The sequence below is a fragment of the Mugil cephalus genome, chromosome 13, assembly GCF_022458985.1.
Source record: "Mugil cephalus isolate CIBA_MC_2020 chromosome 13, CIBA_Mcephalus_1.1, whole genome shotgun sequence".
NCBI lineage: Eukaryota > Metazoa > Chordata > Actinopteri > Mugiliformes > Mugilidae > Mugil > Mugil cephalus.
In genome coordinates this window covers 10,501,983-10,516,563 of record NC_061782.1, presented here as the reverse complement: position 1 = coordinate 10,516,563, position 14,581 = coordinate 10,501,983, and the positions used below count along the sequence as shown (strand labels likewise).

Sequence of the window (14,581 nt, the reverse complement as noted above, 5' to 3'; positions counted from 1 at the left end):
CGGTGGGATTTCACAAGCATGATGTAGGGCTAGTTCACATATTCCATTAAAGATTGTGTAGCTACACATATGGTTTGTTTAACTTTTTTTTTTTTTTTTTTTGAAAAAAATAAAAAAAATCCCTGCCCTTCAGAGATTGATCTTGGGGAGATCAACAGTAAGACTGATCTTATGAGAGAGGACCAAAACTTTGCTCTGTTTTGAGATCTGAGTGAGCAGCTCTCGCAGCCCTGGAGCTTCCACAATGACACAAACGCCACGGCAACCCTTTCACACAAAAGACCCGAACGCGGTACTTTCGTGCAGTGTGAAAAGGGCTGTATGGAGCGATGAGCTGACTATCTCAGATTTCATCTTTTTTTTTTCTGTATTTTGTTAGCGTGAAAAAATAAGTCTTCAGTCTAGCTGCCATTTGTTTAGCTTTCTGCTCTGCTGCGTTTGGCTGGTGTAAGTATTAGTGTAGTGTAAGTAGTGTAAACCATACCTCTAAGATGGCAAGTTACAAATGCACTTCCCCCGTATTTATTTTTCTACCATGCCTCAAATCCCAAGTGGTCTTCTTTGATTGATCTTGTTTTGTAGACAATCGGCAGCATTCAAAATGCTACCGCCCCCTATTGTTAAAACTAAATAGTGCAATACAGTTGAATATTTCATATGTGGGGCATGCTCCATTATTTTTGTCGACATGGCAGTTGGCCCGTGAACCGTAGTTTGGACATCCCTGCTCTTAACACTATGCTTTATTTTAGGAAGTGTCTGTCTAGGTTTCCCATCAAGAGTCAACTACTAATCACAGGGAAAGCTACAGCCACAGCTTCAGCAGGAGTCCAGATTTACTGGTTATTTAGATAGATAGATAGATAGATAGATAGATAGATAGATAGATAGATAGATAGATAGATAGATAGATAGATAGATAGATAGATAGATAGATAGATAGATAGATAGATAGATAATGCTTCTTAGCAGTTCATGCTGCATTCAAAATCAAAACCTACTAAAAGTAATCAACTAAGTAAAGTGGAAATCTATCTACAACCGTACATTTCTGATTGTCTTCCACCTTATACAGTTAAATGTGTGATTTTACATTTTTATGTAGCATTTGGGAGCAATATGTGAAAAACTAAATGAACTTATGGGTCATATATCATAAGTGTAACCTAATATTAAACGTCCATATGCAAAGTTAACCCTTAGATGCTTCTGGATGTATGGGGTAGCTACTCCATAGTCACACTTAAACAAAAAAAGAAAAAGTGGCAAAAGCTCAGTAGCAGCATGACATGAGCTCAGTATTTGGAGAAGCGTTCGTGATCTCCACCCACTAAACGTCACATCTCTGCCTCTCAGCTGTCAAAGAAAATTCCGCGTGTGTTTCACTTTGTTAGATCTTCCACTCGGAGAGCAACCTCGCGATTACGACGGCACCTGAAGGCATCCTGAAACTAATTCAAAGCAATATTCAGCTTTTTCTCCCCCCTCCCGCTTTGGCCTGGAATTAAAGAAGTGATGTTTTATCAACTTTGAGAAGAAACGGCATTTTCCCCCTATTTCTTTCTCGTTTTTTATTTTTATTTTTTGAATTTATTTTATTTTATTATTATTGTGTTACCGGGTGACGCGGTGTCACGCATGGCTCCCCGGGCGGTCTGGCTCCTGGTCGCGCTGACCGGTGTCCTGACCGTGCGCTCCTGCTGCTCTTATCCCTGTCCATCCATCTGCCGCTGCTCCCCCGACACGTTTCAGTGCAGCAGAGACACTCAGCTGGCCTCCCGGACAGGAGCTCCATCCGTGACTCGACTGTAAGTAACCAAACTCTCAGCTTTACTGATGACAAAAGCCTTGTCTAAAATCCCCATAATCCTCCTAGAGAGTCTGGGGGATTTCATACTGAACCCACCAGTGCACTTGTGGTACTTAAGGAACTTTTTTTCCCCCTTCTTTTTATTTTATTTTTTTTTTATTATTTTTTGTTAATATTAATTCTTTTGGAGCTCATTGTGTGTCCACTCCCTGACTTACTTTCAGGACTTTCTTCCAAGGACTTTTTGGTCTGTGATTTGTGTGAGTTTGAAGGACAGCCTAAAGAGACAGTTTTACATTTACGTTCATATGTGAATTTAACTGCATCATTTGTGAATCTTACAGAAAGCTCACTCGTCTGCCCTTGAAAGAAATTCCTTCTCACGCCTTTAAGGAGCTGATCAGCGTCACAGTAATGTAAGCCGTGCTTTTCTTTCTTTCGTTGTTGCATTAAAACCAGTATTAAAAATATGCTTAATATTGTAGTTGTGAGCTTTAAAATGTATCTGAGTTTGTGCTCAGTGTGAAGTATATTTGACTGTCCTGAACAAACACTTAACTTTCCCTAACTTACTCCTAACACAATTTCAGTGTTTCACTTTATAAATAAATAAATTAATAATTGAAAAGACAAATGTACAGATAAAGTAACTGACATCGGTTAAAATCACAGCTACTGGACACATTTTTAGACCTCGATACTTTGATAAACCTTAAATGCGTAAAGATAATCCACACTTCATACTGGTTATTTATATAGATAGACAGATAATGCCTTGTAGGAGTTTATGGTACATTCAAAACCTATTAGAAATAATCAACTAAAAAAGTGGAGACCTATCTACAAAAGTAAATTTTGTGGTCGAGGGAGTGCCTTCTAGGTTTAGAGTTACTTGCTCACAATGTTGCATCCATTTTGATAATAAGGTTACTTTGAATAAGCTAGAATCAGGTCAAGGTTAAATTTGGACATAGTCTACTTACTTATTTGAAAAAAGCAAACAAACATTGCCTATAAATAAAGTTGATATACTCAAGCATACATCACACAAAATCATCATTGACTAGGCCTTGTCATTTTGCACATAAATGGGAAATAAATTGGTCACAGTGAAAAGGTAAGTACAGCACTGCGTTTATCACACCGTCAAATCCATTATAAAATCAGAATCTGTTAGGGCTGAGTGCGTGGAGTCACCGGTATGAGCAAAAGAGCTTGTTCAGGTCTGATTTTAGATGCCTGTGAGTCTGGCAAGAAATATAAAAGAGATCTCTGCATTATTTAAAATTAATCATTCCACTGCAGGGGGGGGGGGGGGATTAGCTACAAGAGGAGCAGATTTCAAGGCGACTGCCCGTTTATCCTGAACCGACCACCACAGCAATAGCAAAAAGCTGTTTTTCAGGAACAGCACAATGTCATTACAGGATATTTCAGGCAACTCTTGACGGTTCGAAAGAGAAAAGTAAAGCTACGGCTTGACATTGAACATGCAAGTGAAAACCGCGTCTTTCGGAAATACTCTGCTCCGCACGGACGAATCAAAAAGAATGGTTTAAACATAGTAAGAGTGGACGCACTTGATGCGCCGGCCGTGAAGCGTGGTGGCGGAGATGTTGTGGTCTGGGCTTGATTCGCTGGCCAGATTGCAGTCATCGATTCGACTGTGAACTCGTGCCTCATGTGAAAGAGAACTCGAAGAAAATACGAGGTCCTCCGCCTGAAAGCTGAGGTTAAATCAAAAGGGGGTCTTTCAACAGGATATTCATCTTAAATACACCGGGAAATGTACCGAGTAATGGCTTTAAAGAAAAAGAAAGAGAAGAAAGAAATGGAGGGTTGGAGCGTAGCCTATTCAAAGCCGAGATCTGAAAATGTCACGTAGCAATTTGAAACCGCTAGTGGAGCGAGAAAATCTTTTGTAGGTGAAGGAATTCTGTATGAAAGAGTGGTTAATAATTTCAGCACGTTGATGTCAGTGACTGGTGGATAATTTGCAAAAACACCTGCAAGGAGTTATTTGTGCTAAAAGGGGCAATATGAGCTGCTGGTGCAAGGGCGGCTTTTATTCGGCCGAGGGATTTTAAATATCTACTTATATTTTTGTTCAATAAATGGTTGAATTTGGTGGTGGTGTTCAGGTCACAGTTATATGTAAGGCCGCGTTTCATGAGGATTTAATAGTTTGCTTTTTCAAATAACGTTCCTAAAATACTGGTCTACGTCTTTATATATAAATATTATATATAAAATATAAATATTTGCCTAAATCATCTCTTTATGATGCTGGTAAAGTCGCCTACATCCTCAGTTGAACAGATCATGTGATTCTACACCTGTAAAGATCATATATTCGACATTTGGTTCAGTTTTTTGTACTTTCTGAAAAACCTGAAAAAAGGACACGGGGCATTATCTTAACAGGGTGTTGATATGTTCAAATAAAATCCAAAACTTGCAATGGGGAGTGCTGATTTCCACTATCTCACGCCGCGACGCTTCATTTCTTTTAGCCCTTTAAACCTGTGCCAAGGTAGGATGACACGAGGAGCCCTGCGAGGTCTGTCATTGGATGGCGCGTGCTCGAAATCACAGCGCTTCATTTAGATGATCATGTGAAAAAAAAAAATCCCTTCATGAAGCGTAAGCTCCAATTAAAACGCGATACATAATGCAATCAGGAGAGAGGATTAAATTAGAAAGGAAAAAAAACACACACAACTATGTAGTACAGATGGAGCCCTTTAATTGTCTCTGGGTTTGAAATGGAAGCGGAGCGGCGTTATTCTAGGAAAAGTGTCGGCTGATTACAGTAGAGTGGGAGGCTGAAATGATGATTACGAGAAAGAAGATGGAATGAAGTCAGCCATCAGAAAACAAAGTGTTCAAGGGCAAATCAAGTCGCGTTCACTTTGTTTGTCTCTCAACGTCTTTGTTTAGTCCTCCTTTTTTCCAACACTTGTCTTCTTGGCCTAGATGCGGCCGTGATGTATGTTTGGAGCGTTTCCCAAACATGAGGCGCAGCATGCCCTAGAAGTATTAATTATTTTAATATTTCCCTCTTGGGTTGTATCCCTCCATCAATCAGTCTTGTCCTATTTCTATAAGAAAAAAAAAAAAAAAAAAGCTGGCGAGGACAGAAATCCACAACAAACAGTTGCGTCGCTCTTAATATGTGCCGTGCTAAAAATGTACCCCAGCCGTGGCTTGATGAGGCTAATTTGTTTACAGTCGCTTGTTAATCTGCTGACGGATGTGTTTGTGCCACAGAGAGATCTCCCAGAGCAACCGCATCACACGTATCCAGAGACATGCCTTCCTCTCCCTGCACAGCCTGGCGCAAATGTAAGTGACACCTTACCTTCCGCCGCATGTCACATTCAGACGTGATGAAAGCAATTATTCATTTGAACAGCTGGGGTGTGTTTTGCATTTCATCCGAATTTCGCAGGATTAGTCTGTCAATTACAAAGCGCCGCGTTTAATCCTTGACTTCTCTCGGCGGCTGATGTATGAATGGCTTTTTCTGCGCTTGTTTGCCGACAGCAATATTGTAATTACTGATGTGTTCCCTCGTTTATGTTCTCGTAGTTCGGTGCAGAATATCAACAGTCTGAGGGTTATTGAAAAAGGGGCCTTCACTGACCTGCCCAAGCTGGAGTATTTGTAAGTCACTCAAAGTTTAACATGCATATTTAATCTTTTTTTTGAACCTAACTCATCCAACAGGTGGGTCCATCTGAAGCCCAAACTCACATTACTTTGTAACCCTAACCCTAACCCTAAGTCCGAAGAAGTCTGGTAAACATTCATGATCCATAGAGGATGAATGCAACTCAGCAAGTTGAAATCTTTTGTGAAATTATGCAATTAATCCAATAAATGTAACCTTACGGCTCTCATGTACTACAGTGGGGTGAAAAAGTGTTGGCTTCCTTCCTGATTTCTTATTTTTTTCTCATCTTTCGAAGAATTGTTCTAAATCAGCCACATTGGGGGGTTTTCCAGCATGAAGCTCCTTTTTAAGGTCATGCCACATCGTTTCAATAGGATTCAGGTCAGGACTTTGACTAAGCCACTCCAAAGTCTTCATTTAGTTTTTCTTCAGCCATTCAGAGGTGGACTTGCTGGTGTGTTTTGGATCATTGACCTGCTGTAGAACCCAAGTTCTCTTCAGCTTGAGGCCAGGAACAGATGGTCGGATGTTCTCCTTCAGGATTTTTTGGTAGACAGCAGAATTCATGGTTCTATCTATTCATCACAGCAAGTCTTCCAGGTCCTGAAGCAGCAAAACAGCCCCAGACCATCACACTACCACCACAAGATTTTACTGTTGGTGTGATGTAGACACCAGATGTAACGGGACACGCGTCTTCTAAAAGGAGTATTTTCTCCTAAGGGAAACTGAGATGCGCCTTTATGTTCTTTTTGCTCAACAGAGGTTTTGGTCTTTGATCTCTGCCATGCCGACCATTTCAGCCCAGTCTCTTCCTTATGGTGAAATCATGAACACAGACATTAACTGCAGTTCTTTGGGTGTTGTTATTGTTATGTTGGAGGTCGCCTCTGTGCTCTTGGAGTAATTTTGGTCGGCCAACCACTGATGGGAAGGTTCACCACTGTTCCACGATTACACCATTTTGTGGATAATAGTAATCCGCCTGGGCCGAGCAAATAAGGAGTTAGGACATACTATTCCAAAGCTAAAGAACCAGGGCTCGTCCGGGATTTGAACCCGGGACCTCTCGCACCCAAAGCGAGAATCATACCCCTAGACCAACGAGCCATTGAACAGCAACTACGGTGGTTCAATCGACGCCCAAAGCTTTAGAAATAGGTTTATGATTTCTGTCTTTCTCGTTTGTTCCTGGATCTTTTTGGATCTCGGCATGATGTCTAGCTTTTGATGATTTTTGGTCTATTTCACTTTGTCTTATTTGAAGTGATTTCTTGTCTGAGAACAGGCAGTAATCAGGTCTGAGTGTGGCTACAACACTTTTTCACAAAGGTCCATCTAAGTTTGGATTTAGTTTTCCTTTAAGAATACAAGCCTATATTTAAAAACTGCATCTTGTGTTTACTTGTGTTATCTTTGTCTTATATTTACATTTGTTTGATTATCTGAAACAATTGTGTGACAAACATGGAAAAAAATAAGAAATCAGGGAGGGGGCAAACATTTTTTCACACCACTGTAAGTGTAAAGGGGAACGGGTTGAGGACTCAAATGCACCAATCTGGGTACCAACAACCACAAGGGGGAAGCGCAGGCGAAAAAGACACATGTGAACACCCCCAGGACACACTGAGATGAGATGATGGAGACGGAAAATAATGACTTCACATGAATGTCACAGTTAAACGTGGGATACGTTATACCTGCTAAACATCAGAGTATTAGCACTGTCAGCATGAGCGTGTTAGCATGCAGAAGTTGGCCAGCTTCTAAAACAACTACTGTGCCTGAATGCATCCACACACGAGCGTTCATCTTTTCAAAGGTGACAGATCAAGCGCTGCAGCATCAAGTGGAAGTGGAAGGAAAATGAACGGGCCTGCAGGAGCACATTCACCCCCACAGAGTTACAGATTTGGATAGCAATAAAATAAAAAAAATAAAAACAGGCAGCACATTTGGACAATGACACTAAAAAAAAATTGTGAAAACTGCACTGTTATTTCACCACAGTCCAAAAATGAGGACAGCTGAGTCTGCGGCGAGATCTGGTCATTTGTCAGTTTTTATTGGATTGACGGTAAAGAGCACGATGTTTGATCGGGCTTGTAGCGCATAACTCATCTTGGCAAAATATAACTTGATGTCCACGAGGCAAGTAACTTCTGACAGGTTGATTTAGGAACAAATTAGAGTCCAGATCTATTTACTGCCAGACAGGGAAAGACTTCTAGGTACAGCGCAGCTTTGAGAGTGACCACTGAATATGAACTCCCTATTACTCCTCTATGTTCACAATTAATTAGTCTGTATTTATTATACATCCCAACTTTACAATAACATTTCAGTGTCCCATTCTCCCACTGTTACGCATACAACACTTTAAGTCTCGTATCCGTTTCTTAACCTAGAATTTAAGGCTCTTAAGATGATATCTTCTGACCTCTGTGTTGCATTGCTTTGCTACTATTCTAACCAAAGAAATGTCAACACTTGGATATTATTTCTTCAGCATCCACTGCCACCAGTTAACTGTGAAGAAACGTGTCAGAGATCACGAGCAGAGAATCATAAGGTCCTCTAGAAGATCCCCAACTCTGTGACATTTTACGAGCCCTTTGAAGATTTGCTCTTATCCGATCATCTGTCTTCACAGGAGCATCTCCAACACGGGCGTAGTACACTTCCCAGACTTCACAACCATCTCCTCCTTAGCGCCGAGCATTTTCCTGTAAGTAATCCCACAGAGGGGGAAAAAATAAATAAATAAAATGTCTCTGTAAACTGGATTAGCGTCTCTCTGCATGTGGCGCGAGCGTGTGTGTTCTTCGTGTCGTGAAGTCTAAGCGGAGCCCAATTTGTTTATTCTGAGCTCACTTTTATTTTTATCAATGTCACAACGCCACAAATCCTCCAGCTGTGTCACAGGTCATCAAAACTGCTCTGAGGAATATACATAATTTTGTTTAAATGATAATTGAGCCAAACGGCCCCGAATGAACGTCATCTCCTGTTTGTGCAGAGAGGTGGCAGAGAACATGAGGATTGACTTCATTCCCGACAATTCCTTCAACGGCGTCACAGGGGAGTACGTCGATATGTGAGTTTTGTTGCCACATTATCAGAGCTCAAAAGCAAAAAGTTGTCACTTTTGGTTCGGGACGTTTCTCCGTACGTCTTAATAAGCTTATGTAATTGAATGTTCAGTTCCCTGACCTTGGTGATAGGTGCTTTTGACAACCAAGCGAAATTTATAACATTGTGTCCTTGGCAGGAAACTGGTTAGAAACGGCTTCAAGGAAATAAAATCTCACGCGTTCAATGGGACCAAGCTCAACACACTGTAAGCATTTTAAACTATCATAGCAATACAGTACGTTGCTGTTAATTCTTTTTTTTTTTTCCTAATCATAAAAACTCAGTGTACCAGTAAACAAACTTCATGGAAGACTAAACAGAGATTGCATGAGCTGTTGTTTTTCTCGCTTTTGCCCCATAATGCTGAATGTTGAGGAGGACGAGATATGTCAGACACCCTCCAGTCTAAAAATAATGCTTATCTTCCTCAGTGTCAAACTGAGGAAACAGAAACTACATGAAAAATGGTTTTGGGCGTTGTTGGCTGTTAATGTGTCATCTTTAGTTTTCTTTTTACATCGCATAGAGTTAGCATTAGCTCCAGGTCACAGTTTGTTGTTGTTGTTTTTTTTTCTGCAGAGACTTGAGAAACAACAAGTATCTCAGTTACATTCAAGAGGATGCGTTTGGAGGAGCAACCGGTCCAACTACTCTGTAAGTCAAGATAAGGAAACCAATTAAACGCAGCACAATGCAACTTTCCAGAAGTGAGCTTAAAAATCTGTAGTGCTAGACCTATTCAGATGATGAATACTTCCATAAAATATCCCCTTTTATGTGGATTTCCAGTTTGTGCTCTTGTTTTAATGGATGCTGTCCTTATTAGTAGTGCTTTGCATATTGTTAAATTGTGTGTCTGTGCCTGTGTTGGGGGACGGGTGCAGGTGGGATTACTGTATAAAGCACTTTGTGTTACATTTTGTATGAAAAGTGCTATACAAATAAATTTCGATTAATTGACTGATATTACTTAAAACTGTAGTTTTACGCTGAACTTCTTCCAAGCTGTACCGACAGAGTAAGTTTTCTGAGTTGTCCTGTTTGCTGAGCCGGTTATTGCATTCCTCACATCTACCACGATGCCCTGCTTTCAAGCAGCCTGCTCAGCCTGCAGAGGCGGCTATTTCAAATGCAGCGAGCATGTCAGCTCTGTTTGAAATACCATAAGTGTTTACTTATAACGCAGAGTAAACCGAGTAACACTACATGTGGGTAATGAGGCCATAAAACCTGCTTGTTGCTCATCCTACTAGCCTTCAGATATCACTTTGTTGGCCAAATATACAGTGTTACTGTCCTCTATAGCTCTGGGGTCTCTAGTGCACATCCGTATAAATGAGAAGTGAAAGGTTCATGCACTAAAAGGCAAATAAAACACACAAGCTCTGTAATGGCTGGAAAGGTCGGCATCCAGCAGAAGCAGCCCACGCTGAAAATACGTGGCAGTGCAATGAGTCACTGTGTGGGAATCTCAGGGCAGTTTGAGCGCAGTTGTGGTTTGCAGCTTTGCGTCTGTACAGCCTCTAAAGGCCAACCTAATGCAGCTGCAGCCACAAGTAGTCTCTGACGCAAAAATAAATAAATAAATAAATCAATATTCAGGGTATCTAAAAGAGTAAGTTATATAGACACACTGGTTCCAATGAGTCGAATCTGCAGTTCATCTTAGTTCTTGTTCAATTTCACCCCCATAATTTTATACATTCCCACATTTATCTAAAACCTTCAGTGTGAAGTTGAGTACATTTTGTCCCGTTGAAGGACCCCATCCTTATGCAACTGCTGTTACTTATTAAATGGAAACTATAAATAACGTGAGCCAGAGATGATCGTGCTTGTGGTATTGCATAAATATTTGACGTCGATATCGTAAGCTGAATATTTCATGTTAAAATCCGGAGTAGCATAAAAAGTGAATGATAATTTGTACTAGAATATAAATGTGCCCAGCTTTTAACACTTAAAAATGTATCGGTTAGATCAACAGCATCAGATTATGTTCCAACTGGGTCAAGCAAGATTAATATTCACAACAATGCTTATTATTTTATTGTATAAACATCAGGCTGGTGACAGCGTGTCTGTGTAAACAACCAACAAAGCAGGCATGACTGCTGAATGCTGATTAGTGAGCAAAGAGCTAAGTCTGCGGTGCATGCAGCACACAAGGTCTCTGATTGCAAACAAACTCTGTGTCGTCTAGCTCATGAATTTGTGTTTTTGCTGCTCACTGACACGCAGGAAATGCTAAAGGTCTTCGTTTTGCATGTGTGGGATCTGGTGTGGCACTTGTGGGTATTTTTAGATGTGATGAATGCCAGGTTACACAGTCAAATGAAGACACAAAGTGTATCCTCAATTTTTTTTTTTTTTTGCATTGGATTTAACCTCTATTCTATAAAAAGCTTTTTTTTGTGAAAGAGCACCTCTTTAAAAGGAAGGCATGATTTACTCATTGGCTTGATGAATATGAAAACAATGTAAATTAGGGTTTTGCTGCCACAGTCACTAGAAGTCAGTGAACACCTGTGGGAAATTCATCAAACTTACCAGAAACAGCATCAACAAAACACAAATGGCTTCTCTACTTAAACCAACTTCTTTTCTCTCCCTCCAACCGGGCTTAAATTAAATGCTCTTCTACTGGGGTGTGATAGTCTAATACATTATTAAAATGCAGTGTTTTAATTGACTAATCCTCACTGAAACATATGTCTGCGTTCTCTGCGTGTGTGATTCAGGGATGTTTCCTCCACAGCTCTGAGTTCGCTCCCCCCTAAAGGGTTGAGGCAGGTTAGATTCCTGAAAGCCAGGTCCGCCCCGGCCCTGAAGAGCCTCCCTCAACTGGAAAGCATGGTCGAACTGCTGGAGGCCGAGCTCACGTACCCCAGCCACTGCTGCGCCTTCCACACATGGCGCCGGAAACAAAGGTGAGGCGGCAACTGCTCCCAGCGATGGAGCAAATCCATTCACATCTGCATAAACAAGCAAACCTCGGTCCAATGAATACAGATCATGAGTAGGTTGGTAATTAGCTGTTGACTTTATTGACATTTTCTGCAGTGTAACCTTTCGCCTTCTCTTTCTGTTTAAAGGGAAAGTGCCTTAAAGAACTTCACGAAGTTTTGTGATGTCAGCGAAACAGAAATGTAAGTCACTTCCCTGTCGGTTAAGGGACAGTAGGAAAGTTATTGTGCATTATCTGCAAACACGTCAACACCGACTGTATAATAAAATGTATATGGTGCACTCTGATTTACACATAGTGCAACACTAACTTTCACATAACATACATAAACAAAAGGGCAGAATTAACAATTAATAATCTCAATCATAACGAGCACCTGTTTCCATGGTTAATAGATGTCCAGACTGAGCTCATACTGATTTACGAATACAACTTAACTGTTTCCATGCAAAATTAATATTCCAATAAGATCACATGGCCTCTAACATTAATAACAATACAACTTTAAAGGCAGGGTATGTAATTTAATAATCTTGTCCAAATTCAACAATAGCCTGTCAGCATATTTAAGTAATTCAAGTGTTATGAGAGCATTTGACTTCTGTGCCGCCTCCTCAACATGTGCGAAGTGGTTCTGCCTACTGTGGAGCATTAAATCAAAGAAGTTCTTTCCCCAACTTTATTGACAACACTTATGTCAGTGTTCCCGACATGAACTCAAGCTTTTAACACTTGTTTTCACAAATTGTGGTGAGCCTTTTCACCAGAAAGTCATTTAATAATCATTTAATCTTTCCGTGCCTCCAAAAACATTCCCTGAACAGAAAGAATTTCTTTATCGTGACCAGAGACAAATCAGATCAAGCGCCAACATTAAATTCCTTTGATGATGACTTTCAGATTGTTGGTGTCAGTTGTAAACAGAGCAACCGTCGCTTTGAATGATGCATTTAACTCTCTAATGATCTCTTTGCAGAGAGGTTGCTCAACAGCTAATACATCCAGCTCTTTTTGCATGATCTTGATAGGAAAATAAACCCCAATACACAACTGGCATCCTCACATACAAACCGGATGTACTGTATGTACGTACGGTACAGTCTCTAAACTAGAACATTCTCTTTAATCCGTTTTATGGGGTTTTATGGTAATCTTTACATATGTGTGTTCTTCAGAGAGCCCGCTACAGACGCCGTGGATCTCATTAACGACATCAACTTTCAGTATCCAGACCTGGAACTTGACTGTGTTAACAACCCCTTCGTCAAGTGCACACCAAAGCCAGATGCTTTTAACCCTTGCGAGGACCTGCTGGGCTTCCCCTTCCTGCGCTGTCTCACCTGGATAATTACTGTTTTTGCTGTGGCTGGAAACCTGGCTGTCCTGGTCATCCTGCTAATTAGCCACCATAAGCTAACCATCTCCAGATTTCTCATGTGTAACCTGGCCTTTGCTGACCTGTGCATGGGGCTCTATCTGATGCTAATTGCCTACATGGACTTCCACTCCCATCATGAGTACTACAACCACGCCACAGACTGGCAGACGGGGCCCGGATGCGGCATAGCGGGGTTTTTGACGGTGTTTGCCAGCGAGCTATCAGTGTACACTCTGACCATCATTAGCCTTGAACGCTGGCACACCATCACCAATGCCATGCACGTCAACAAGAGGCTGCGGATGCACCATGTGACGGCGATGATGGCGGCGGGCTGGAGCCTCTCTCTGCTGGTGGCCCTGCTCCCTCTTGTGGGGGTCAGCAGCTACAGCAAAGTGAGCATCTGTCTCCCCATGGACATCGACACACTGGGGTCTCAGGTTTACGTGGTGTCCGTGCTCATTCTTAACGTCATCGCTTTCCTGGTGGTGTGTTACTGTTACATATGCATATATCTCAGCGTTCACAACCCGGAGCACTCCACCCGTCACGGGGACACCAAGATTGCCAAACGCATGGCTGTGCTCATTTTCACGGACTTTCTGTGCATGGCGCCAATCTCCTTCTTCGCCATCTCCGCGGCCCTGCGCATGCCCCTCATAACCGTGTCTCACTCCAAGATCTTGCTCATCCTCTTCTATCCCATCAACTCCCTCTGCAACCCCTTCCTGTACACCATCTTCACGCGGGCCTTCAGGAAGGACGTGGGCCTGCTGCTGAGCCGCTGCGACTGCTGCCACGCTCAAGCCGACTTCTACAGGTCACAGACTCTGGCGTCACACCTGACCTGCACCCAGAAATCCACCAACCGGAAACCTCACTCACTCAGCTTCTACGCCTATCACATTAAGATGAAGGGTTGCTTCCTAAATAAGGGAACCACATGACCTGCCGGACGGTGTGCAGATTTGTACTATAAACTTAAGTGAGGCCTTTCTTATAAATTTAGGTCAGATTTTATGAATTGCAGGTATGAGATCTTTGATGCAGTTTAGTTTGCACACTGAGAATTTCATCAGTCGGGACCAGAAGACCTTAAATTGAAGACAACAGGTGCCACAGCTTCCCTTTCTATAAGGTGGTGGAGAAGCAGATGAATGTAGCAGGATGGGAACAAATAAAAACAGTCACTCATATAACAAATGGTCAACGAGAACAAGCTCTGTAAAGCTGGTCTTTTGTAAGGTGTTACAATAAAGAGACATGTAGTTTTAGTTTAAAAAGTAGAGATTATGTGTTTGTATTTTCTAAAATCAGTGAAGTGCATGTGATCAAATGGAGGTCTTTGTCTTAGCTCTGCAGAGATGTGTTTTAGTGCCACCTCTTGGCTTGTTCTACTCAGGAGACATTTGGCCTGAAAGGCTTGAAGACTGTAGACATGTTCAAAGAAATATTACTGCTGTCCAAAGTGTCCTGAATTTTCACAATAAAATGTTTAATTAAAAAAGAAAATAAGGGTGTTCAGTTATTTGTTTTTTTAATTTTCCATATCAGGACACATACAGATACTAAGCCAAAGCTTGATGCTTCAGTGTGCTTTGTAGGACTGTA

The 14,581-nt window shown here is 41.4% G+C and overlaps 1 protein-coding gene and 1 non-coding gene across 2 annotated transcripts; one reads left to right on the top strand and one right to left on the bottom strand.

The window, feature by feature from the left end:
* The first annotated feature begins 1,399 nt into the window (after positions 1-1,399).
* On the top strand, positions 1,400-14,256 carry LOC125018838 (lutropin-choriogonadotropic hormone receptor-like). Its single transcript, XM_047603227.1, has 11 exons — positions 1,400-1,808; positions 2,155-2,226; positions 5,081-5,155; positions 5,402-5,476; positions 8,143-8,217; positions 8,509-8,586; positions 8,761-8,829; positions 9,204-9,278; positions 11,366-11,554; positions 11,720-11,773; positions 12,768-14,256. Exons 1-11 carry the CDS (start codon positions 1,639-1,641, stop codon positions 13,915-13,917), a joined length of 2,082 nt encoding a protein of 693 aa, XP_047459183.1. The 5' UTR covers positions 1,400-1,638; the 3' UTR covers positions 13,918-14,256.
* trnap-ugg lies at positions 6,525-6,596 on the bottom strand. The gene has a single exon. It is a non-coding gene; the product is annotated as a tRNA-Pro (tRNA).
* Positions 14,257-14,581: the final 325 nt, after the last annotated feature.

Coding starts and splice junctions, on each gene's coding strand:
- LOC125018838 (XM_047603227.1), top strand. CDS start 1,639: ATGGCTCCCCGGGCGGTCTGGCTCCTGGTCGCGCTGACCGGTGTCCTG. Junction 5,156..5,401: donor CTGCACAGCCTGGCGCAAAT/GTAAGTGACACC, acceptor ATGTTCTCGTAG/TTCGGTGCAGAATATCAACA. Junction 8,830..9,203: donor GGGACCAAGCTCAACACACT/GTAAGCATTTTA, acceptor TTTTTTCTGCAG/AGACTTGAGAAACAACAAGT.